The 25,129-nt window shown below is 43.7% G+C and overlaps 1 protein-coding gene across 15 annotated transcripts in view; it reads right to left on the bottom strand.

The window, feature by feature from the left end:
* The window catches only part of DLGAP1 (DLG associated protein 1), a 307,198-nt gene that overhangs the window by 60,226 nt on the left and 221,843 nt on the right, over positions 1 to 25,129 (bottom strand). For all 15 annotated transcript variants that reach the window (XM_081013083.1, XM_081013091.1, XM_081013086.1 and 12 more), the window contains 2 exons: positions 22,670 to 22,847; positions 18,249 to 18,489 (listed from right to left, as the gene is read on the bottom strand). In XM_081013083.1, coding sequence (XP_080869209.1) covers positions 18,249 to 18,489; positions 22,670 to 22,847 — 419 coding nt within the window. The remainder of the gene's footprint in view (positions 1 to 18,248; positions 18,490 to 22,669; positions 22,848 to 25,129) is intronic.

Raw genomic sequence — 25,129 nt, forward strand, 5'->3', positions numbered from 1 at the left:
GTTTAAAGCACAAGTGGGGAACATCTGGCCCTCCAGATGTTGTTGGACCACAACTCTCACCATCACTGACTACTGTTCATACTCAGTGGAGTTTACTTCTGAGTAACCATGCTTAGGATTGCACTGTTATTTCCATTACAAAGGAAAGGATATAATATTTGTTTCCTTGAGGATGCTAATCAGCATAGTTCATAGTTAAAACTGCCTAGACTCTCTGAAGTACTTGTTGAACATCCATTGAACCAAACTATTTACTTTTCATAGGCAGACAATGGTCTGGTTCACATGTCACAGTAAACCCAGTTATGGCTTATGGGGATGATGCAAGTAAGCAGGCTCCCAAAGAAGAGTTTGCAGCACCATTGCTCCTTCCCAGTATTTTTACCTCCCATGCATCACTGTGCTAAGTCAACTCTTTGTGCCATCCAAACCCAAGCTTGTGGTTAAGCCCTTTCCTTGCTAACCATGAGCCTTAAACTTTGATTTTAGTTTATGCTCAGTATGGTATGTCATTTTCCCAGTAGTGATGTATGGATGTGAGAGCTGGACCATAAAGAAGGCTGATCACCGAAGAATAGATGCTTTTGAATTATGGTGCTGGAGGAGACTCTTGAGAATCCCATGGACTGCAAGAAGATCAAACCTATCCATTTTTAAGGAAATCAGCCCTGAGTGCTCATTGGAAGGACAGATCGTGAAGCTGAGGCTCCAATACTTTGGCCACCTCATGAGAAGAGAAGACTCCCTGGAAAAGATCCTGATGTTGGGAAAGATGGAGGGCACAAGGAGAAGGGGACGACAGAGGACGAGATGGTTGGACAGTGTTCTCAAAGCTACCAGCATGAGTTTGACCAAACTGCGGGAGGCAGTGGAAGACAGGAGTGCCTGGCGTGCTCTGGTCCATGGGGTCACGAAGAGTCGAACACAACTAAACGACTAAACAACAACAACATGGTATGTAATAGCATCATGTCTGTGTTGACAAAGCACACTACAGCCAATGCTCTACTTCCAGAGGTTGCTGTATCATGGAGAAGGAGTAAACTGTGAAGTTCAGGGTTGAGAGGACATCAAACAAAAGTAGGCAAGCAGCTCAATGTCATGGTTTGCGTTTTGTATGTCTGGAAGCTCAAAACATGCTTTGGGTTCTAAGCTATGGTTAAGACAAACCATTGTTTGGGGGTCTGAACTGATCCCTCTATTTCTGGCTTGTTGGAAAAGTGTCCTCAGATTTCTAAGATGGAAGTAATTATGTACAGTTTCCATTTTCAGTTGAGCTATGCTTAGACTTTATACTATTTTCACTGCTCAATATATCTGAGTTTATATTTCTGAAATTGGCTGTTTCAAGGCCTCTTAATCTCCACTCCATTCTAGTTTGTCAACTGAAGAGCCAAATATACACCTGCCCATCTCCTGAATCAGAGTCTAATAGTTTCCATCCTTGCTCACGTACACAATATATTATATTGTTAAGCTACAAAAAGTGAATTGTTTGGCAAGCATAACTTTCCTGTTCAGCTTTTTAGTGGCAAGATGCCAGAGAGAGAGCCCAGATGTTTTGGATTAATGTTTATATTAATTTGACAAAGGAATAACATTTGTTCGTCTTTCTTTTTTATTGGTATATTCTGTTTCAGATTAGGTCACACCCTAAACCACCCTAAGTTTGTAGGAAACTTCACAGCAGAACATTTCTTTCATTTATTTATTTACTCAGTTTATTTGGTCTACATATGCACCTATCTTTTTCCTTTCTGGAAAAAAAAAAAAGCAGTGGCAGGGTGATGTTTGTTAGGAAAACTGCAGCAGAGAGGAGTGAGAGAGAAAGCTTAATCCCAAAGCACATGGGGATGTACCAGTGACTAGCAAGACTGCTGCATCACTTTCTACAAAAGAGGCACGACTGGGGTGGCGGGTGAGGGAGGGAGTAGCTCTGGAACACAAACACCAAATTGGCTAAGTGTTTGTGTTCCCTGACGATTATCTGAGAAAATGAGATTGTTGTTATTATGGTTGCAGTTAGTGCTACCTTTTCAGTGCAGTTAGCAATACCAATCTTCAGTTGTATTTGTTTTGAGTTCACAGTTCAAAAACAATTTAAGCAATAGCATTCACTACACAAGTCTCTTTATTTCAGCCTCAAATCCATTTATAACTACAGAAGTGGCCTGTTCCTTTCAAATTCAGCTGAAGTGTTTATACATATCCTGAAAGCCTTTTCATTGGCCTCAACTCTGGACAACAGCATAAGAAGAAACAACTGTATTGTTTTTATTATTTTAATGTACATGTTAATCTTTTTAAAATCATATACTATACATATGCTGCCATTGGAAAACCATTGCTTTTAGAAAGGTGTCAAACAAGTGCAACAAATAAATAAAAAGCAGCATTTCTAAAAGTTAATTTTTTAAAAAACCAACCAACAAACACTAATGTATTTGCTGGTTCAATATTTTAAAACTTTTTCATGATTTTTCACAATTGTCGCAATTGAGAATCAATGACAATTTTAAAATGCTGACATTGGGTGATAGCCAATGTTAGTCATGCCTGGAGTGGACTCACTGAAATCAATTTGACTTAACTTCATTAAAGACATAGTCTCCTGTGACTTTGACTTAGTTGGGTTAAAGATCTTATGCAGTGCACTGCAATCCATGAAAGCTTTTGGCACAATCAATTTCTTACTCTTTAAGGTGATGCAAGACTCCACTGTTAATTATGGAATAAGTAGAACACCCTCCTTTCCTCAAACGTTACTTAACTTTTAAAGCTGTTTTTATATGTCACAAACATAGTGACTGCAGGCACCTGCGTACTCACCAGTACAGTGGTACCTCTGGTTACGTACTTAATTTGTTCCAGAGGTCCATTCTTAACCTGAAGCACCACTTTAGCTAATGGAGCCTCCTGCTGCCGCCGCGCCGCCAGAGCACGATTTCTGTTCTCATCCTGAAGCAAAGTTCTTAACCCGAGGTACTATTTCTGGGTTAGCGGAGTCTGTAACCTGAAGCGTATGTAACCTGAAGCGTATGTAACCCGAGGTACCACTGTACTTCCTATGACACCAGTGAAAGGTAACAGAAAATATCTCCTCAGAAATCCACACTGCATGAGAGATTCTTGCTCTTTCTTCTTAGTTCATACCAGCTTGGCCTCTCCTACATTGAAAACACACCCTTTCACATAGCCACATTTCATTGGATGCCAGGATTGGACACCCACCCTCCCTCCCTTGTGTTCTGAATGGAGGAGAGATGCAAAGGGTTTCTCTCTCTGAGCAAGCCTGACAGTGGCTGATATTAAGTATCCCGCCACACTCCCCCCCCCCCCGTTGATGTGTCAAGTTAAATGGGGGGCATGCCAGGACCATGTTGTAGTTCTATCGCCTTTTCACTCTTATAGATGTAGTAGTCAATTTGGGTAATGTCACCCCCCCCCACAGCAGCCATTTTGCAACTGGTGCCCATGGCACTTTCTCAATACTCCAGATGTATCCATTTGTCCCAAAAGGTTTTGGTGAGAGAAAGAGACACAGCTAGTCAGTCCTTACCCAGAGGTGCAGTAGACTACACAGAAACTTGGGTCTTTCAGAGCCCTTGTGACCTATGTGGAAGAGTCCACACACTGCCCTACAAATGCATAAGTGAGACAGGGTTGCTTTGCAGTAATTTTTAAACAATCTGCTCCAATTCTTTCATGCTAGACAGATATTATTTATTTTTAAACATAAAGTGGCGCGTGCTAATTCTGCATTTGGTATCTAAAACACTGAGTAGAATACTGAGTGGATTTGCAAAGAGGGTGCTGCCTCTGGCCAATTCAAGAGAGACGTGGAAAATCCACTTTAGTAGCTTTGCCCGCAATTACAAAGTTATGCCATTTCCCATTTGAGAGGCTGAGATATAAAAGAGGCTAGATGGTGCCGATATCAGATGACTATCTCCATCTCAATATTTTCTAAACTAAAAGTTGAAGGCAGGCAACCTTTGATTACTCTGCATTTGTAGCATCTTGTTCAGGAACCCATTTTCAGGGTAAAGCCAATCTAAACTTGGACCTGTGCCAGTCAGATTACTGGCAAGGCTTTATACAATGCAGAATGCAATTAGAAAAAGGGAAATCAGAAACTCACAATACCAGGGATAGCTGATTCTCTCTAGCTCAACTTGATAGAGATTAATGGCAATTTTGCAGCTGAAGTCTGTGTCAATCACATACTATCCTTCAGGATGAACATGAAAAAGGGACGCTGAATGAAGGATATTAAGGTCCCCCCACATATACCAAAATGATGCAGATTCTTGTGGAAAGAATACAACATTGTCACTTCCGCTGTGGCTTTATCATTTAAAAAAAATAATCAACCTAAAGTTTTAAGAATAATTTACATAAGCGAGCCTGCAGTTCAATACTTTTCCAGGAAGACACTAAGAAGAAGGCATTGTGGTTACTGATGTTCCAGACTCACAGTCAGCAGAGTCCTCATATTCCTTCCCTCAGATTCTCTAGCCCTCCTAGAAGGAAAGTTATGAAGCAAAATGTGCAGGTACCCTTCTAAGCAATTTCTGTGAGATGAGCCAACCTGGCTGCTCCTGCCTGTTAGTGATTTTAGCAAATGAGTTAAGTAAGAGCTGTGACTGATGAGTGAATAGTTTGGACATCAGCCAATAGGAATCCCCGTGGTCCCAAAGAGCTGCTGTTTTTCCCCTCCCCTTTAGTACACTTTCTTTGCTTCTTTCTCATTTTCTAGACATTGGAATATATATATGTCAGGGAACTGCCATCGGAAGGAAGGGAAGTGAAAGGGCTCACACAGGTTGGGAGAGACTCAGCAGCTGAAGAGGGAACCAGTAGGGGGAGAGGAGCTGAGCTGAGGGAAAGGGAGCTGGAGGGATGGCTCAGAGACACTTCCAGCGAAAACAGTGGGGAGGTTTCAGGACCTCCTGTAGGGACACCCACTCCTCGCCGGAAACTGTCACGCAGAGAGTCCAGAAGACGTGTTTCCGTTAAGGAGCTTTTATGTTGGAAGCGATTCCGAAAGGAACCACTGTCGGAATCTGCCAGCGACTGACGGAGCCATGTTTAAGGGGCTCCGTTACAGACAGAGGTTTGCAAACTTGACCAAACTCTGAGGGACTAGGATTTTACACACAAGCAGCTCATCGTCCCATCACAGCATTCCGACAGTCTTCGTGAGCAGCTTGTGCAGGAGAAGGCATCATGAGCAACCCAGCCGGAACCGGAGAAGCAGGAGCTGGAGCGGGTCCAAGCCTGGAAGAAAGGTACCGGGGGTTGGAGGTCCAGCTAGCGCTGCAGACGGCGAGGCTTGAGGAGAGGAGGGCTCAGGATGCAGACAAAAAGGGGAAAGACACCCAGCTCGTCAGAAAGGTACCAGGATTGGTGCAGAAGTTTGGGGGGGAGCCCAAAGACTATCATGGCTTTCGGACAGAGATGCAATATGCCCTCAATCTGCAGTTTGATGAATTCCCTGACGAGGAATCACGAGTGGCTTTCGTGATTGGGCATCTTGAAAAGGGGGCGAGAGACTGGGTTAGACCCCTGATGGCAGCGAATAGTGACGTCCTAAAGGACACGATGAAGTTCTTTCGCGCCATGGATCTGATGTTTTCCAGCGATATTGAACAGGGAGTGGTCCGCAGACAGTTAATGGCTTGCAAACAGGGGAGCCGATCTGTCCGTGAGTACTGGACTGAGTTCACCATGTTGATCCATAAATTGGGGTGGGATCTATCGGCGGAACCCATTCAAATGCTCTTTGAAGAAGGGCTTTCTTCGGCTGTGAAAGACGAACTTTCCCGGGCGCCCAGGGCGGAGTCTATGGACCAGCTGACCAAATCAGCGCTGACCATAGGAGCGCGCCAGGAGGCGAGAGCATTGGAGAGGCGGGAAGGGAAGGGGGAACGTTGGAAGGAGTTCCGCATTCCAGACATTCCAGAGCCAACTTTCCCGCCGGCAGAGCCGATGGAAATCGGAACAGCGCGCGCGCGCGCAGTTTCAAAGCCCAGTGAGGGGGGAAAGAAGGAGGGAAAAGGCGCCCGGAAATGCTATCTCTGCCAACAGCCAGGTCACTTTGCCAGAGTCTGCCCCCAGAGGAAGGAATGGCAAGGGATGGTAGGAGCTGTGGAGGGAAGAGAGGAAGAAATACCGAAGCAAGTAAAAGCCAACGCCTGGCTGCCACCGTCGGGGCACAGCAGCCAGGCCAAAGAGCAGTGAAAGTGCCCACGCCAGAACCTCCTAAACCCGCCCTAGTGATAGAAGTGGCGCTAGAGCTGCCAAACGGACACCCTCTAAAGATAAAGGCGCTGTTGGACTCAGGCAGCTCCTGCAATTTCATGAGCAAAGAGTTTGCAGCTGAACACCAGATACAGACGATCCCTTTAAGCAACCCCCTGCAGGTGACCACGATCGATGGCAGGGAGCTGTTGGGAGGAGAAGTCAGCTTGCAGACCGTCCCAATGATAATGAAGGTGGCAAGGCACACCGAACTGATAGCGTTTAATGTGGCCACCTTGGGAGGAGCTCCCATTATATTGGGGATGAGCTGGCTAGCGTTACATGATCCGCTGGTGGGCTGGCATCAGAGAGTGGTTTCTTTTGGTTCAGCACATTGCTTAGAACACTGCAAAGAGGGAAAGGGTTTGGCAGGGGCCCAAGCCACCCTAGCAGGGACTGAAGTAACGGAGAACGTGAAGGTACCACGACAATACGCAGATCTCCGCGACGTCTTCAGCGAAAGGGAAGCTGACCAACTACCCCCGCATAGACCCTTTGACTGTCAAATCAATTTACTCCCTGGGGCACAGCTCCCTGTAGGCAAGCTGTACGCCATGTCAGACAGAGAGATGCAGGAGCTAAGAGAGTTCATTGACAAGAACCTGAAGAGAGGGTTCATCAGAGAGTCCAGGGCGGTGGGGGGCAGCCCAGTGTTTTTTGTGGATAAAAAAAACACGAACAAGCCGAGGCTTGTGTGTGACTTCAGGGCCTTAAATGCAGTGTCAGAACCAGTGGCTTTCCCTATGCCCAGGATTGACGACATTTTGACAAGGGTCAGGAAGGGAAAGATTTTTACTAAACTGGACCTAAGGGGGGCGTACAACCTGATACGAATAAGGAAGGGGGATGAATGGAAAACCACCATGTTCACCCCTTTGGGGGCATTTGAATATTTAGTTATGCCCTTCGGCCTACAAGGAGGCTCCGCGTGCTTTCAATCGTTTATGAACCACGTCCTGGGGCCTTTGCTTTACAAGAATTGTGTGGCCTTCTTAGACGACGTGTTGGTGTATTCTGAGAATGAGGAGCAGCATGTGAGAGACGTCAGAGAAGTGTTGAGCAGGCTGCAAGCCAACCAGCTGTGGGTGAAACTGGAGAAGTGTCAGTTTCATACCAAGGAGGTGGAATTCCTGGGGTATCGCCTGTCAGACAAGGGATTGGCCATGGATCCCGGCAAGGTCCAGGCGGTGCTGGAATGGAAAACACCCAAAACAAGGAAGGATGTGCAGAGGTTCCTAGGATTTGGGAACTTCTATCGTAAGTTCATCCGAAACTTTGCCCACCTGACGGCGCCCATTACGGACTGTCTCAGCAGTAAGAAGAAGTTCGTTTGGACTGAGGAGGCGGAGCGAGCATTTGAGGAACTAAAAAGGGCCTTCGCCTCGGAACAACAACTCCTGCATGTGGATTTACAAAAACCGATGAGAGTGGAAACTGACGCATCAGACAGAGCGATTGGGGCGGTGCTTCTGCAGCCAGGGAAGGAGGAGTCAGAGTGGAGACCGTGTGCCTTTTTTTCGCGAAAGCTGAACAAATCCGAGAGGAACTACACGGTGTATGACCGAGAACTACTAGCCATTCATGAGGCGTTCCGGAGATGGAGGCACCTGCTAATTGGCGCACAACATAAGGTGCAAGTGTGCACTGACCACAAGAACCTAGAGTATTGGAGGACGGCACGAGTGCTCAACCAACGGCAAGTGAGATGGGCCCAGGAGTTCTCCAAATTTAACTTTGAGATTTGTTACGTGCCAGGCCCAGAGAACATTAGGGCGGACGCTCTCTCACGCAAACCTGAATATTTGGAGGAGGAGGGAGCACCCGAAGAGAGACATGTCATTCCAGAGGACCGCTGGGTGTGTGGGGCGGCATTGGTGGGACAAAGAGAACTGGTAGAGGAAACAGAGAATGATGAATACGCCCAGAATAAGCTCAGAGGTCTTAGGGGTGAGGGAGAGGAACCAGGGGGTTTCGAGGAAAGAAATGGAGCTTTGTATTACAAAGGGGCACTGTATATCCCTGAAGGAGACTTAAGGGGGAGGGTACTCAAGCAGTTGCACGACAGCCCCACGGCGGGGCATTTTGGACAACACAAAACCATGTGGTTGGTCACCAGGGAATTTTGGTGGCCTAAGGTGAGGGAAGATGTACGGGAGTATGTAAGAGGGTGTGAGCAATGCCAGCGAGCCAAAGGGGAGAGGCGGGCACCGGCGGGGCTATTAGAACCCTTACCAACCCCAGAACGACCTTGGGAGGCAGTGTCGATAGATTTTATGACTGATCTGCCGAAGTCCAAGGGGAAAACAGCCATCATGGTGGTGGTAGACCTACTAACAAAGATGTGCCACTTTGTAGCCTGCTCGCATGCAGTCACGGCGGAAGAGACAGCGAAGTTATTTGTAGAACACATTTTTAGGTTGCACGGGGTGCCATTGAGGGTGGTCTCAGACCGAGGAAAACAATTTACTTCCAGGTTCTGGAGGAAGCTCATGAGCTTACTGCAGGTGGAGGTCAACTTTTCGACTGCCCGGCACCCTGAAACCAACGGGCAGGCGGAAAGAGCAAACGGGGTCCTCCAGCAATACCTGAGGTGTTATGTCAATGACAGAGAGAATGACTGGGTAGAAAAGTTGGCGCTGGCGGAATTTGCCTACAACAATGCCGAGAATGTGTCCACAGGGATGAGCCCCTTCTTGGCTAATTATGGGTGTCATCCCAGCGCTTTCCCAGGGGGAGAAGGGGAGAGATGGGGTGTCCCGGCAGCCGAGCATTTTGTAGAAGAAATGGAAGCAATCCATCGTCAGCTCCAACTCAACTTAGAAAGGGCGAAGGAAGAATACAAGAGGCAGGCAGACAAGAACCGAAGGGAAGGTGAAACCATAAGGGTGGGAGATAGGGTGTGGCTGTCAACCCAAGGGTTGCCGTTCAAAGGAGGTTGTAAGAAATTAAGACCCAGGAGATTGGGTCCCTTTGAGGTCATTCAACAGGTCAACCCAGTGGCTTTCAGGCTCCGGTTACCCAACCACATGAAACTGCACCCAGTATTTCACAGGTCGTTACTGTCACCGTATGAGGGGGGACGAGAAGGGATGGCCACTCGGGGACCGGTCATAGAAGAAAGGGAATGCAGCAGCCATGTGGCAGAAATCCTCGACGCCAGATGGAAGGGGGATCAGGTGGAGTATTTGGTAGCGTGGGAAGGAGAACCGGAGTCAGAAAACACTTGGGTAATGGCAGAAGATATCAATGACGAGGTATTGATAGAAACGTTCCATCAAAGGTTCCCAAGGAAACCTCAGCCTGTGGAGAGGTTCCGGAGGGAATACTTTGGGACCACAGATGAGGAGGAGGAGTTGGAAGGATTCTCGGAATCGGAAGGGGAAGGGGAGATGGACTCTGAGGAGGAGGAGTACTTCGAGACCAGGAACCGCAACAGGTGGAGAGAAGTGTTCGGGACATCGGAAGATGAAGGAAGTTCATTCCGGGGTTTTGCCTCCTCACCGCCCGTAGAGGAGGGGGCGAGAGGGGATGAAGGGGGCCCTGGAGGGGAGGTGGATGTCAGGGAACTGCCATCGGAAGGAAGGGAAGTGAAAGGGCTCACACAGGTTGGGAGAGACTCAGCAGCTGAAGAGGGAACCAGTAGGGGGAGAGGAGCTGAGCTGAGGGAAAGGGAGCTGGAGGGATGGCTCAGAGACACTTCCAGCGAAAACAGTGGGGAGGTTTCAGGACCTCCTGTAGGGACACCCACTCCTCGCCGGAAACTGTCACGCAGAGAGTCCAGAAGACGTGTTTCCGTTAAGGAGCTTTTATGTTGGAAGCGATTCCGAAAGGAACCACTGTCGGAATCTGCCAGCGACTGACGGAGCCATGTTTAAGGGGCTCCGTTACAGACAGAGGTTTGCAAACTTGACCAAACTCTGAGGGACTAGGATTTTACACACAAGCAGCTCATCGTCCCATCACAATATACTTTGCTCTTCCTTTTCCTCCAGCAACTAGGAGGCTTCTTTCCTCTGGTGGGTTTGCCTGAGATCAAGTACTCCTTAAATGTTTTCTGCGAGTCTTACTACATAATATGCATGGATGGATGTTAAAGACCTTCCCATGTCAGGTGCAATATGTAAAAACTTTGAAGAGAGACTTAGGTATGTCTACTCAGAAGTAAGTCCCTTTGTGTTCAGTTGGGCTTACATCCAGGTTAGTGGGTACAAGATTGCAACCTCAGCTTTGGTTTAGGGTTGGCACTGAGGGAAAGGAGGTTTTTTGCATGTTGAATACAGCTGTTAAAATTCAACAGCCTCTTCTAGTATGGAAATACAATTGGGGGAAGCATTACTTGTTCATTTTCTGTCTGTTAGAGACAGTATTATATGCATGGTCACTGATTTATTTTTGGGTCCTCCACTCCAGTTGCAAAAGAGGACAGAAATTTGCATATGAAACAAAGCCCAATCCACATACAGTGTGCTGAGCCCAGAAAATCTTGTTAGCACCCCTGCTCAAAGTCAGTGTGTTTTCAACTCAAGCTGTGTATTCTCGCCTTCCCCTTTAATGCACACAAACTCTTGAAATTGCATTGAAAAACGTTCAGTTAACAGAGACTTCAATAAAAAGAAGTGTTTGGGGACGATTTGTGTGAACAAGGTCTCTCAGAGTAGAGACTTGGGTTAAATGTTCTCCAATAGATTAAAAGCATTTTGAGTAAGGCTAACAACAAGGTTTCCCTAGATGTATTATGCACTGACTAAGTGGATGGCTATAAATTTAGCTAAAAAACAACACTAAAAATAAACGAACTGTCACAACATTTTGAATTAGCCCTTTGGACAATTCCTTCATATTGAAAATTAACTTTGCCTTTTCAGTGGGGCTAACACTGCCTCTGAATTGCATATTTCCTGTCCTGGAAAGAGAAATGCTTGTGGGCTCACAACACTCATGACGAGACCCAAAGGTTATTCTCTGCCTTAAGACTGAAATGTGAGCCAGAAGATAATACAGTGGTGCCCCGCAAGACGAATGCCTCGCAAGACGAAAAACTCGCTAGACGAAAGGGTTTTTCGTTTTTTGAGCTGCTTCGCAAGACGATTTTCCCTATGGGCTTGCTTCGCAAGACGGAAACGTCTTGCAAGTTTGTTTCCTTTTTCTTAACACCGTTAATACAGTTGCGACTTGACTTCGAGGAGCAACTCATAGAACGCGGTGTGGTAGCCTTTTTTGAGGTTTTTAAAGATTTTGGTGATTTTTGAAGCTTTTCCAAAACTTTCCTGACACCGTGCTTCGCAAGACGAAAAGAATCGCAAGACGACAAAACTCGTGGAACGAATTAATTTCGTCTTGCGAGGCACCACTGTACAAGCCAGTACACTAAGCCTCCTTCCAACCTAGTCCACTTCCCTCATTTCCCAACTCCCACTAAGCTTTACTGATGCAATGGTGAAGGAGGAAAAGAGTGAGGCTTCCCCCTTCCCCTCTGTGACAACTGAGATACTGATGGTTTCCCATAGTCCCTGGTGCTTGCTATGCTGCCTTATGTTAGGGAGAGATTTCCGTCTCCACCTCCATCCACTACTGCCACAGCAGAAATAAAGGTAAATGGGAAAGAAGATACTTGGAGGGATAGGGAGGCAGGTAGGGTTGGTTTGGAGACTCACTGGGGATTTGCAGGTAGGGCTCTGACCCTGCTGAGGTCCCAGTGATATCAAGTCTGAGTACAAGAGGGGCTGATTCAGGGTTGGATTAAACCAATCTAGTTTTGTGAGTTTCTGAAGAACAGTTTAGTTTGCCTGACTCTAGCTTGGAATGTGGTGAGGGTACCCTCTTTCTACATACATGAAAGTTATATGTAGAATGATCATGGGCAGCGATACCTCTACAGTATTACCGCAAACAACCTATTAAGTCTCATCTGTACATGGACACAGCGAGGCTGGGACTACACAACTTTGTGTCCTTGCCATCTTCTGCAGCCTTTTCATCTGCACAGTGCTGGTCCATGGCACATACCTTGTCCTTCACAGGATTCTTAATGAGAAAGGGAAAGCCATTTATTTTGAGAAAGATGCAGAGTGGGTAGTTTCACAGAGCTAAAGGATACTTCATACTCAAAAATCACCCTTACGTAATCCAGACGACAGTATGTCTCAAGCTAAGAGAAGAAGGGCCAACCTAAGAACGCCTGTGGCACAAGGAATATCCTTTTTTAATGACAGGGCTGTGAGAAAGCAGAGATTTTAAGTAGTGGCACAAAGCTATAGTAAAACAATGCTCAAAGAATTTTGCTGACAAGGAAACAAATGACAGCTTACAGCTCGCCTTTTGAGATTTAAGCTTTCATTAGCGCAAGAGCCGCAATTGACATTTATATGAGAAGGATATCGAAAGGCGGCCTATATAGACTCCAGTTGTTTGAAAAGTTCCCTTCCCATTCTCAAACCACCTGCATCTAGAGAGGAGGAAAATGTCTTTGTAACACCAGGTGCAAGCAAATTATGTTCTAAGCATGTACAGCTGGAAGTTAAGGACACTCAATGTATTCACTAAAACAGCATAATTTGCAAAAACATAAAAACACAAAACCAGAAAAACCCAACTGAACAAAAACTTCAGCCGCTCTGCCAAAAAGAGGGACACACCAGAGAATGAACAAATAGCCTCCAGAAGGTGGAGGCCCTAATGATTTCAGTCTCAGGTATGTTTAAGATCTTAGGGCAAGATAAATAGACCTGCAACAGCTATAGCTTCCTCCAGCCATAGAGGTTATCTTGTTGACTGGCTACATATAATATAACAATTTTACTCCCTCTCAAAGAAATACCCAGCTCTATGCAGCAGTTATCATGTGGTTCTGAGAACGAGGTTAACATCTGCAGAAATCAGATGAACGGGTTAATCAAAATTAAGTCTATAGCATAAAACAGATATCTGTCTGTTACGACTTTAACTAGGGATACTTCCAGCTTTAATAATAATGCTACATTTTCCTGCATAAACAATAACTTGAGAGGATTTCCTCTCTGCATTATTAAAAAAAAACCCCACCACCTTATTATGTCTTTTTTATTGCAGGGATCTGAAACAGCTTCAAAATTATACTTGTGTACTATGTTGCAATTTCAAGGCAGGAGAGTAGGGACACATTTCATTTCTGGGATTTAGAATGACGGTTTTTGTTGTTGTTGTAGGTTTCCTCTGGGTTTTCTTTTATGGCATAACAAAAACAAATGAAAATGTTTGCTCTGAGAACTGCTTAATAATGCATGTACCCAATAGCCCACAGTATCTCATTGGGGCAATTAGTGTTATGGACTGTTGCATAAAGTCATATTTAAGAGGTCTGAAAATTTCTGGTATGCACTGTATCAGGTAAATAAATACGTAACATGGGAACTCTGAATTGGGAATTGCTGACATGATGAAACAGTGATAACTTCAAATGTCTTATTCATGCACAGGAAAGCATTGCAGAAGTGTTGAGCGCATTAAATCTACTTCTTAAAAAATTCACAATATTTTTATTTCAATTACAATGTGGCCCTAAGTACTACTATAATTATGGATACTGAGCCAAACCTCTTTTCCCAAACCTTGGTCCCCCAAAGGCCAGGCCCTTCCATCTGCACAAAACTGAATTTTGGTTGTCCACTGCTAAGTCTACAGAGCTGAATGCTTTGGGAAACTGATCTTGTTGCCATCCTATATTATTCTGTATCATTTCATACCTCACTGAATTGGTCCCAGGATTCCTGAACTGGGTGTTTCTGGAGTGATTTTATGACATGTTAAGCCATGGCAGGTGCTTCATTAGGAGAAAAAAAAAGGAAAAGAAACCTTTCCTGTCTGTGGCTACAATTACAAAGGAACCCAAAGAAAAGAAAAGAAAGCCATTCAAAGAAATACACTAAGAATAGTCACAGAATATGGAATGCTATTATGTGAAACCACTGATACACTTTTGTCTTGAACAGAGTGTTCTGTTTTGGAACACAGGAAACATAAAGGTCAACAAAATCAATTAAGAGTCTGCCCTGAAAGATGAAATTGAAAAAGTACTAGCTTGCAAGAATTATCTCCAGAGGAAGGACATTTTCTGAAACCGGAGTCCTATCAGAGCAGAAACTTAGAGACACTTTATGTTGTGTATGTGCATGATTACTCAAAAGGGGATGGTTCATTGAGGAATTTGTGACTTAACCAGCAAAAAGTAATGTCTTTGCTGCTATGTGGAGAGGTACGATTCTGTCCGTGGTGCTGAAACACCTGCAAGTTATTGCTTGATGATAAATATGCAGAACATGTGGGGATTCTCAACCAAATATGGCCCTCTGAACCTTTCCCCTACTGATGGCTTCTCCCAAGGCCACATTCCTCACTCGTCCTGCTCTGAACTCTTGAGAGCTTTTGCCTGGCTTCAAGGTGCCTGTGATAATGCCTTTTGCTGCCTAGATGAGGGGTAGAGAATCTCCAGTCTATGGGTCAGATCTGATCTGCCAGGCCTTCTAATTTGGCCTGCTATGCTATTTTAGGCAAGCCACACCCACCCTGTCTACTCCCGACATCAAATATGATGCCATGTAAAGATGGCTTGGTCAAAAGGAGCTTTGCAGGCACTGCTGATTGGAAGGGCCTGCAGAGCCTTGTTGTGCAGCATTTCCCAAGCACATGACAGCCAGCTGTTTATCTAGCACTTGAGAACTGCTCTGCAAAGTTCTTTGCCAGCCCTCTGCTCAGCTGGCTGATTGTTGTGCATTTTGGAACTTTGACAGCTGTTATTATGCCTTCAGAAGATTGGCAGGTTGTGCCGTGTGAACTGTCATTGCCTCCCACTGGAGATGTCAGAACAGAGCCTAGGCCTTCTCTGGCAACTATCCACATTTCCCCAAAGAGCCCCAACTCACACTTTGACTCTACCAGATTCAATAAAGCTAGTTGTGTTCAAATTCATGGACTTTACAATACGTTTGCTCCACTCAGTATCCGTGGCTAGGGAAAGAGAGGGCATAAAAAAGTTTATTACAGCTTTCATGCAAATTAAGGGTAAAATTTTAAGATATGTTCAGAGGAAGCTGAAAAACTGTATGTCAAAAGAGTCTGCATGCTTCAGTTCCTCCTGTCTTTTCATGTAAGTCCAAGACGTGATCTGCTCCATGGGTTCATTATATAGTTGTTTCAAACTAGATTCGAAAACGCATTCCTCCTTACTAATGAGTAGGTGACCTTGGAAAGGTTGTTCTATTTTAGATTCAATGGCAACACATTGTATTCATGATGGATAGTCACTGAAAATTTCTCACTTCAGGAAATTTGAAACTTTGTCTTGCTTATCTCCAAAAGCCAATGTATGTCAGTTGGGGGAGGCTACCACATATAATCTCTCTCAGTTTTGTGTTATTTTAGCTAGACCTGTATAGAACTATTCCTGCATTCATTTATTTTAACTCTCAGTGGAAACAGATAACCATTTTGTTACAGGCTCGAGCCCAAGTTCCTTTTACGCTTCATTGTAAACCAGATGCACTTCTCTGATGCTGTTGGTGCTCACTCTTTAACACTGAAGCAGTAATGATGGCAAGACCACTGGACTAGTACTATAGCTTTGCCTGCTATATTTCTAGAAAGCACTTCCTTGGAGCAATTTTGCAGAGCCTAATGTTGCCAACATTTTCCTGCACAGCTTCTGTGTCACAACTCATTTAAAGTCTGCATGGAAATGCAGTAATGGGGAAAACTGCATCTGTTGATTCTCCGCTCCTCACCTGTTAATGAAGAAATTAAAGCGCCTAAAAACCAAAAAGGTGGCAGTCTTAATGGGGTCCTTAACTGAAGGTAGAATCAGTGGAGATAGCACCGGGCAAGCATGAGTCAGTATGACTGAGCCTGTATGCATGTGATGAAACTTCATCGTTTGAGAAAAGGCAACTAAATTTGCAACTGCTGCCCTTTCTTTCAGGTGCAGACATTATGTGCCTTTGCCACTTCTGGCCTGAAGTACTGCAGCAAGCCACATGGGGATGCACTTGAAGCTCGTTCAGCAATCACATCTGGTTCAGATTGCAGCTGCCACCCTGCTAAGTGGTGCTAGGAAGCTGAAGGTATTAAGCTAATTTTTCAACAACTGCATTGACTTCCTATTCCCTCTGAGCCAAGTTCAACATGATGAGTTTAGTCTATAAAGCTCTAAGCAATTTCAGTTTGAGCATTTTCTGTCCACAGGAGCCTAGAGCAAAACCTATGCTTTTCCATTTCCAATTATATTTCTACAGTAACAGGCCAATAATCCTCTTCTTTCCAATTGCTTTGATGTGGGAAGAGCAACAAATGTTTTAGGGTGATGACCGCCTTTTACACACACCCATATGGCATCACACACATTTTCTTTTGAACAGCAACAATGGAGACTTTATAGGTGCTTTGTTGCTTAAAGATATAAGCAGTGTTTTACTATGGGTTTTTTATATATATTGCAAAAGGTCTTTCAATGAAAATCTGTTGCTGCAAGGCATCACTGAATCCAACAAACATTGATAATGTCAGAAATCTCTTGCAAAGCTCATCAGCCACAACCTCTCTCCTAAACCTGGGCACGATTGATCAGGAATGTCAAATCCTTTGGCTGTAAATGGTGCCTATATGTTTAAGGGCTCTGAGGCAGTGATACTGCAACTACAATCTCTCCCGCCTAATTCTTCCACCAGTCCCTTTGAACAGCCTCCTGCTGAACCTGCTACAATTCCCATCATCCCTAGCTAACAGGACCAGTGGTCAGGGATGATGGGAATTGTAGTCTCAAACATCTGGAGGGCTGGAGTTTGCCAATGCCTGGTCTAACATATCCCTCCTACTAAAAGAGATCACAATATTTAAACCTCTCCAAGTTGAAGGCCAAAAGCCTGGATGGAAAAATGTATTGTGATGATAATGCATACCACGTACCTTACAATGAATCTATGAAGTGTCATTATTGAATGATGAAATCACGCAAACCTTTTTAAATTCCGCATTTGTATTTGAGTTTCAAATAGCAAGGTCATTGCCAGACTGCAGACTAATTTTTCCCTCATATAAAAAGTTAGAAGTTACACAAGTATGAGTACTTCATGCATTCCTACAGATGAGTAGAAAGACAAACAAACCCTTTCTTTTGTTCTGAACTATCCCTGTTTTCTGTTCACCACAACAGGCTCAATTTTTGTCTGAAACAATCTGATTTGAAGGATTTCTACATACCAAACACAGGCTTGCAATGCTGAGAATAGATTGGGGGCGGGATAACTGATATTGCTGTCACATACCCTGTACAGCTTTCACATGCATTTGTTGGGCTAGTCAGTGTGAAAATTTCTATACATTGCACATTTCCCAACTATACAATAATCTGAAATTCAGTCTGAAAGGCATTTAATGCACAGCAGTACACAGAGAGCTACAATTCCTATATTGTACATACAATGTGGGCATTCAGAAAACATACACTGAGTTTGTGTGCCAACAGCATGAAGACACAATCTGGAACTCATCTTACATGTGTTATGAAACATGTGTTATGAAAGTGATAGGAAATTGCCAAGAATAAATGTGTATTTATGAAATGTTATTAGTGAGAAATACTGTACTAACTTTTTTTTAAAAAAAGGTAAATAATAAAGTTTTCAGATTTCTGGAGCACACATACCATCACCCTCTCCACATGTACAACTTTATCTCTCTGCAGTTCTCCTCATTAATCCAGCTTTTCCCCAGACTGGCTCATCTCTCAACATACCCATGGAAGCAAACCAGAGGCTATTACACTGTTCTCAGTGTTTCTGCTCTGGGAATGCCTATGAGGGTTCCAAGCAAAAGAGTGGAAGGCTGAGAGCAGTCTCTGGGGACAATGCTGGGAATCAGTGTTCAATGGTACCTCGGTTCAGCCCACTTCTGTCTTATTTGTTTTGTAAGTTACTCACCAGTGCTGCTTTGGATGGTTCTCACAGTGGTGGTTGTGCGTGGGGGGGATGAGGACCTCAGTGACAAACATTCATCGTCTTGGGAACAGCCCTTTTCGATGGCTCTCACGTAGCTGTGGCTCCTCATGCGGAAGCAGCCTGGCATTGGCAGATCCAGGGCCTCTACTGCTTGAGACTCTAGCTCACTGAATACAGACTCGCAGACTGATTCAAACTGACCATTTACTTCCATCTCACTCACCTGCAGGCAAAGAGAAGGCAGTTTAATTATATCCAACAGAGCCGTCTAGCTTGCATTACCATCTAATACCAAAGGGGAAAAGACAGAACAAAACTTTACATCCCCATGATAAAGCATCACAAAACAGGTAAGAAGATATATTTTACCAGACTCATTTCCTCTTGGATCACTCCAACTTTCAAAACATACATACATATCGATGAAACACTTGCATGATCCAGCACCAAAGAGTATCAGCTTAACTATTTTGCATTTTTTTATTCTCTAGTGTCTAGAATATGGTGGAAACTGCCTATATCAAGCACAAAAGATCTATCCTGGCAAAGTAGCAAAGAACCAGCTGAAAGCTTAATTATGCAAAGCCAGTTAAGTCCCCCAAGCTTTTAAAGTCATATTCCAGCACTGGTGTCAGCTTTAATTAAATTAAAAGGATAATTTCTAATCTGAAATTTGTAGAGAATAAAATCTCAAAGCACCATCCTTTGAGAGAGGAAGAGAGAAAAGGTTTTCTAAAAGTTTCTTTTTAAAAAAACAACAACCAGAGTATCATACTTGGTTTCTAAGCTGCCTAAATAGCCTGAATTTTATTAAAGCATTTGACACAACAGCATGTAAAGTTGCTCAGTCAGCTGTTTATTATGGTGAAACAACCAATAAGACAAACTGCAAAGTATAAAACGCGAAATCACAGCTTCAGTAAAACAAACTGGGTTGTATTGAGCAAAGTCATCCTGCTAGTGGAAGGTCTTCTGCCTGTGCAATGGGACTTCCTCTTCCTGTCCCTGCCTCCCATCTGCTTTGGAGGGTTGTGGGGAAACCCAAAATTGATTTTGGGGGTGGGTGCAGGTAGAACGAAGAAAGAAGAGGGAGAGGTCCTGTTATATAGGCAGAAGTTCTCGAGTTAGTGGGGTGTTTGTTGGATAAAACATGATTCTACATAAAAAACAACAAGCTAAGAACTAAAAATCATTCAATATGACTCAGTGGGGATTTGAACATGGATTTACCACATTCAAGTCAAGCATGTGAGCCACAATGGCTAATGACTCTGCCCTGATGAACACATTATCTTGGCCTTGTTTCATTTCTCATCCTTTCACTGTCTATTGCAGCATGCAAATGTTTTCCTCAGATACACTCTAATTGCCTGCCCGTTAGCATTTTCCTTTGCCATAAGTTGCATGTGATGGGTTCTTCCTGGGAAGGAACTGGGACTCTTTTGCCTCTGGGCCCAAATTTCAAAGCAAGCAAGCAAACAAACAAATAATAAAGGGCCAAACAAGAAGTAATGGAAAATGCATATCTGCTGCTGAAAATGACTGGCACACATCCGTTTCTATATTTCCCATCCGTAACATCTAGAAATGTTGCTTCACCACAAGCACCATGTCTCACAGCAACATCACTGGCAGCCCACATTGTGATGCAGGAGTGAGGGACACAAAATGCTATGATGTTACAATGGATATAACTTCTATCTGTTACCTGGGGTAGAAGGAGAATGAAATGCAATGTAATGTAATGTGGTTGCTTTTGATGATACATTTCCCATAACATCTATCTTGGCCCTAAATGCTTAATGTCAATGAAAGAATTTCTGACTGCTCTGCTAAGACCCACTAGTGATCCTCTAAAAACCCTCAAGCAAGCTAAAAGCTGCCAACCATTGCCACTAGTGACACAAGCAGCTATTAAATGACTGAGTTTTAAGCCAAGATTGGGGGGGGGGGGGCTGGGCTGACAGATGGTTTCTATTCAAAGACAAAACAGAATTCAACCACTTAATAAGCCGTTGTGTCACATTGTGTTCAAAAAGCAAGGCTGGCAACCACATTGTGGGCCCAAAGGTTTACAGGTGGGTTGTAGCTTAGCAGGGGAAAATTATCCTGCACCATCACAGAAGAATCCATTTGCGAATATGTATGTGTGCACGCACATTTCGGTTCCTTAAATAAAAATGCCTCTCTCTTCAGTTGTTTTGTGCCAGCTGGCTTTCAAGCTTCCGCCTTCCACACTAGCAGTGGGTGTATTGGTAAAGTAGGAATGAATTCATTTAGTACTGCCAACTTTAAGTACTCAGAAACCATGTGTCAGCCTACCCAGAGAGAGAGAAAGGGTCTTGATGATAAGGTTTGAAATATACATTTGAATCATTTATCCTCTGACTTTTAAAATGCTGGAATCTGCTTTTCCAAGCCTCCAGTCATAGGTGAAAATAAGCTTGTTCTGTTTAACATGGAAGCGAATGAATCATATTGCAGCCATAAGAAAAATATACAGATAATATTACAGTATTGACACATGAAATCACAAGTAACTGTACACAACCACAGATAATTAACAGGCTACTTATTTTCAAGCTATAAACGTATTGCAACTAAATATCTTTAAAACTTTACTTAAGTGTTTTATTTTTATCATTTCTTTACCTTTTGAGTGGGGGGGGGGCAAAGAAATTAACAAAAACAAAATAATTAAAATCTAGACATAAAACAAGCACAACAAGGGTGAACAATGATGAATATGGCACATTGTTATGAAAACTTCAGATAGTGAAAGTAAGCCACACAAAATAATTGAGAGGGGAAAATCATAAGGCTTCAACATTTGTACTCTTGTAGTTTTGGGCTTGTGCTGCTGGTGTATCGAGATCCCAGGTATATTCCATCTTGGCTGAGAGTCCTGAAAGACCTGCTCTCTACCTTGCAGGCCTTTTCCCACCTGGTGTGGGAAGGCAGGGCCCTGACTGACTCCAGCTACAAAAACTGAGGCTGCTGAACAGACCTTTGGGCTGGGGTGTTGTTTGACTTGTTGGCTTTTCTTGGGTGGGCATTTTACTGTCGGTGTTTTGTATCTTTAAATTTTGTGATTTATGTGGAAATTGTTCAGTTTGGTTGTGTTTTGTTTTTCATGTTATATTCTTTATGACCTCTTTTGTTGTGTTGCACTTATATATAAATATTCCATCTTGTAAGCTGCCTTGAGCATGGTTTGAACTGTGGAAAGGCAGCATAGATTTAAAATATGTATGTATGTATTCAATGAAAGGAGCTCAGATAAGAAGGAAGGCATCTAGGTTGGCTCTGTTCATAGTAACTTCAACTGGGTGCATCATTTTCTCAAGGAGAAAAGCTCATACTTTGGGAGGAAGTCTCAAACATATTTCAAATTACCCAGGGATGGGGTGCTGGGTTGTGTGTGTGATCACACGGAGAGAATCTGCCTGAGGCTGCCTATTCAACAACTCACTCCATGGCTGAAACGGTTCATTTTTACTTGTAAAGTTGGCAACACTTACCCACGCAGCCAGTGTGACATTAACCTTGGTTGTTGTTGTTTTTAGAAACAATAACTGTGGGAATATTTGTGACATCACTGCCCATTCAGCTAATGTGAGAGTCTGAACAGATCCATGCATGGAAATTTTTCACTTTATATTATACCGATCAAACATGCATGCAAATCAGTCTTGAAATGGGCTACAAATGGAATAAAGGAGCAAGTTATCTAAAAGATGAACATATGGAGGGGGAACCAAATATACCTATTTCCCTGGAGCTTGTCCTGCACTAACTACAAAACTTTTCATCAAAGTGGTTTACTTTTCTTAATACATTCCTACCTTGGATCCCAAACGCCTTGGTACTCGGACGTTTTGGCTCCCAAACACCGCAAACCCGGAAATGAGTGTTCTGATTGGCGAATGTTCTTTGGAACCCAAACATCCAATGGGGCTTCTGTGTCTTCTGATTGGCTGCAGGAGCTTCTTGAAGCCAATCAGAAGCCACACTTTGGTTTATGAACATTTTGGAAGTCAAACAGACTTCTGGAACAGATTCCGTTCGACTTCCAAGGTACGACTGTAGATGTAAATGGCAACTGTGAACATTTCAAGGAAAGTAAAGGGGAAAATAGTGAAGGAGCACAATTATGAACTACATTCAGGTGGTGGTTAAACCTGTTTGCTGCCCCTGGTCAACCCACCCATTGAAATCCAGCCTGTTTCTATCAGCATACCCCCATCATGAGTAGGATGGAATACTGAGGATTTGGTTTTAAACAAGTGTTTTTAAAAAATCTAGCCATGCAATTAATCACATATTTGCTTTCACTTGAGAACTACTCAGGCTGGCAACTGATGCCAACCATGTTTTCTCAGTTTTGCACACATGTCACTCACCTGACTAATAGTGCTCATGGCCCTCATGTAGCTCTCATTCCGGGAACGAAATTTGGGAGAAGTCAGCAGAGCTGCAGGGTCCAGGCTATCCAAACTCCTATTGATTGAAACTTCGCTCACTGCCCTCAAGTAACTGTGGCTTCGGATCTGAAGCTTTGGAGAATGTTCACTAGATATCCTTGAAGGAAAAAAAGCAGGAAGAAGTCATCCCATCATATCTACATTTCTAACTGCTGATCAGCACTGACAATGCTTTGCAACATGAGTGAACATAGGTTCCAAGCAAAATAATGTACAGCCCCCCAACACACACACACACTGCACACGAAAAAAAACAAGTATCCTCATGTCATTTATAAATTCAGTACAGTACAGTAGAGGAAGTGGGCTGTTCCAGTTCATTTGCTCAAGTCATCTTCCTTCTAATTCTAAGGACAAGCCTGTCACAACAGCATCATCTGCATTACACTTATTGACAGCACAGTCTAAAGCAAGGCTTCTTGTTGTAATAATCGCCCAAGTGGTTAGTTCCATCATGGCATCTTGACAAGCAGTGCAATAGCATCAGTTTAACACAATGAGACTGCAATAGGTGCCTCTTTTTTTTAAGTGAGGGAAGTATAAAAATAAATTGACTTTTAAAAAAGCATTATTTTTTAGTTTTTGAGAAGCGAACTGTATTCAGTGCTTAAATTGTGATCCATCTTCCTGTGATTTTGATCACTGCTCTGAGGAAATAAAGAGGAGCGCAGTTGCAGAAACAAGTCACGAACCCTTAAAGAATATCATAGAGGTAACTTCCATGGAATTCTGAACTGATGAAATGGAAGGCAGTAGAACTGAGCAGCTAATGAAAACTGTGGCATATTAAGTCAATTCCTGAAGGACATGGGGCAGAAATAGACATTTGGTAGCATATATTATATGGAATAGCCAATTCTGTGTTTTAGAAACATTATTAATATAAAATATTAATGTTTCTAAAGGCTATACCATGAATACTTGTCTTGCCGAATACCTTTTTACTATTCTTTGGCACTGATGTCTTTCTACGCTTGAAAATAAAAAGTATCCTTTTGCTAAGTTCATGTCAAAAGGCTCGTGGCATGCTTATCTACCCCCTCACAACAGCAGTCATCAGCACACACCTGCAAAACTTTTGTAGCTATACTTGCATATGAATTGTAGCTTATATAACATATGCAATGATTTGTACAGGTAGTAGATGAGGTCTTTGCTACTTAGTGATTCATTCTGTTCTTAAATTATGGGATACATCCAAAACAGAAGAATCAATAAGTACTGGAGATCATCACAATCACCATCATCATCATTTGATTTATATGCCACCTTTCCACAGTTAAAACAATGCTCAAGGCGGCTTACAATATGAAAAGATTTACATAATTGCAAACAGAGCAAAGTAGTCATAAAAATAAATAAAACACATTAAAAACTACAGTGGTACCTCGGGTTAAGAACTTAATTCGTTCTGGAGTTCCATTCTTAACCTGAAACTGTTCTTAACCTGAGGTATCATTTTAGTTAATGGGGCCTCCCGCTGCCACCGGAGCCCGATTTCTGTTCTCATCCTGAAGCAAAGTTCTTTACCCGAGGTACTATTTCTGGGTTAGCGGAATCTGTAACCTGAAGCATCTGTAACCCGAGGTACCACTGTACATAACCAAACTGAACAATGATACCAGTTATCACAGGTGAAACAACACCCATGACCAAGTAACTTTGTCTGGTAAAAGGTCGCATTAAATGAATGTGATAAGAAACCAATGTGCTTCTTGGGTAGGTTCTTCTGACAAGTGTACAAGAGACTGAAGTGGAGGTAATCAATATGCTTCTATCTGCAGGGAAATGTAGAGTACAGATAATTGTGAGAACCAAGTTTTACATGAAAGGGTGAGGTTCTGTATGAGGATGTACTTCCTCGGGAAAACATCAAAGCTGATCGGCACATGCTAATTCAGAGGTAATCCACAGATAGTCCCTAGAGATAGTTACTACAAAACAATGATCCAGGACCACTGATTGGGTGAGGGTGGAAGGTGCAAACCATCCCAGGAGACTGAAACCTGTCAAGTGCCTTTGAGTGCGGCTCACTCTATTATTTAAACAGAGCCCACCTGCCCTTGAGCCAAGGTAAAGTGAGGTGGCTGTCCTGGGAGGCAGGATCCACAAAGCGGGTGGGCACATCCAACCTCCAAGGAATGCATTGCCTGCAGGCAGTGCCACACATTCATTGGAGTCAAGAAATGCCTCCTCAGCTGCATCCCCACTGTCAGTGCAGGCACACCAGCACTACAGTGGCCGGCCTGTGCTGTGGTGGGTTATGGGGAGAGAGGGTGAGATGGCACAGGTGGAAGGCACTACTGCAAGGGATGAGGAGAAGGCTACAGGGAGGGAGGGAGGGAGGGGAAAGCAGCTCAGCCTCAATGGATCCTGACC

This window comes from Podarcis pityusensis (assembly GCF_964106645.2).
Source record: "Podarcis pityusensis genome assembly, chromosome: 7".
In the NCBI taxonomy this organism is placed as follows: Eukaryota; Metazoa; Chordata; class Lepidosauria; order Squamata; family Lacertidae; genus Podarcis; species Podarcis pityusensis.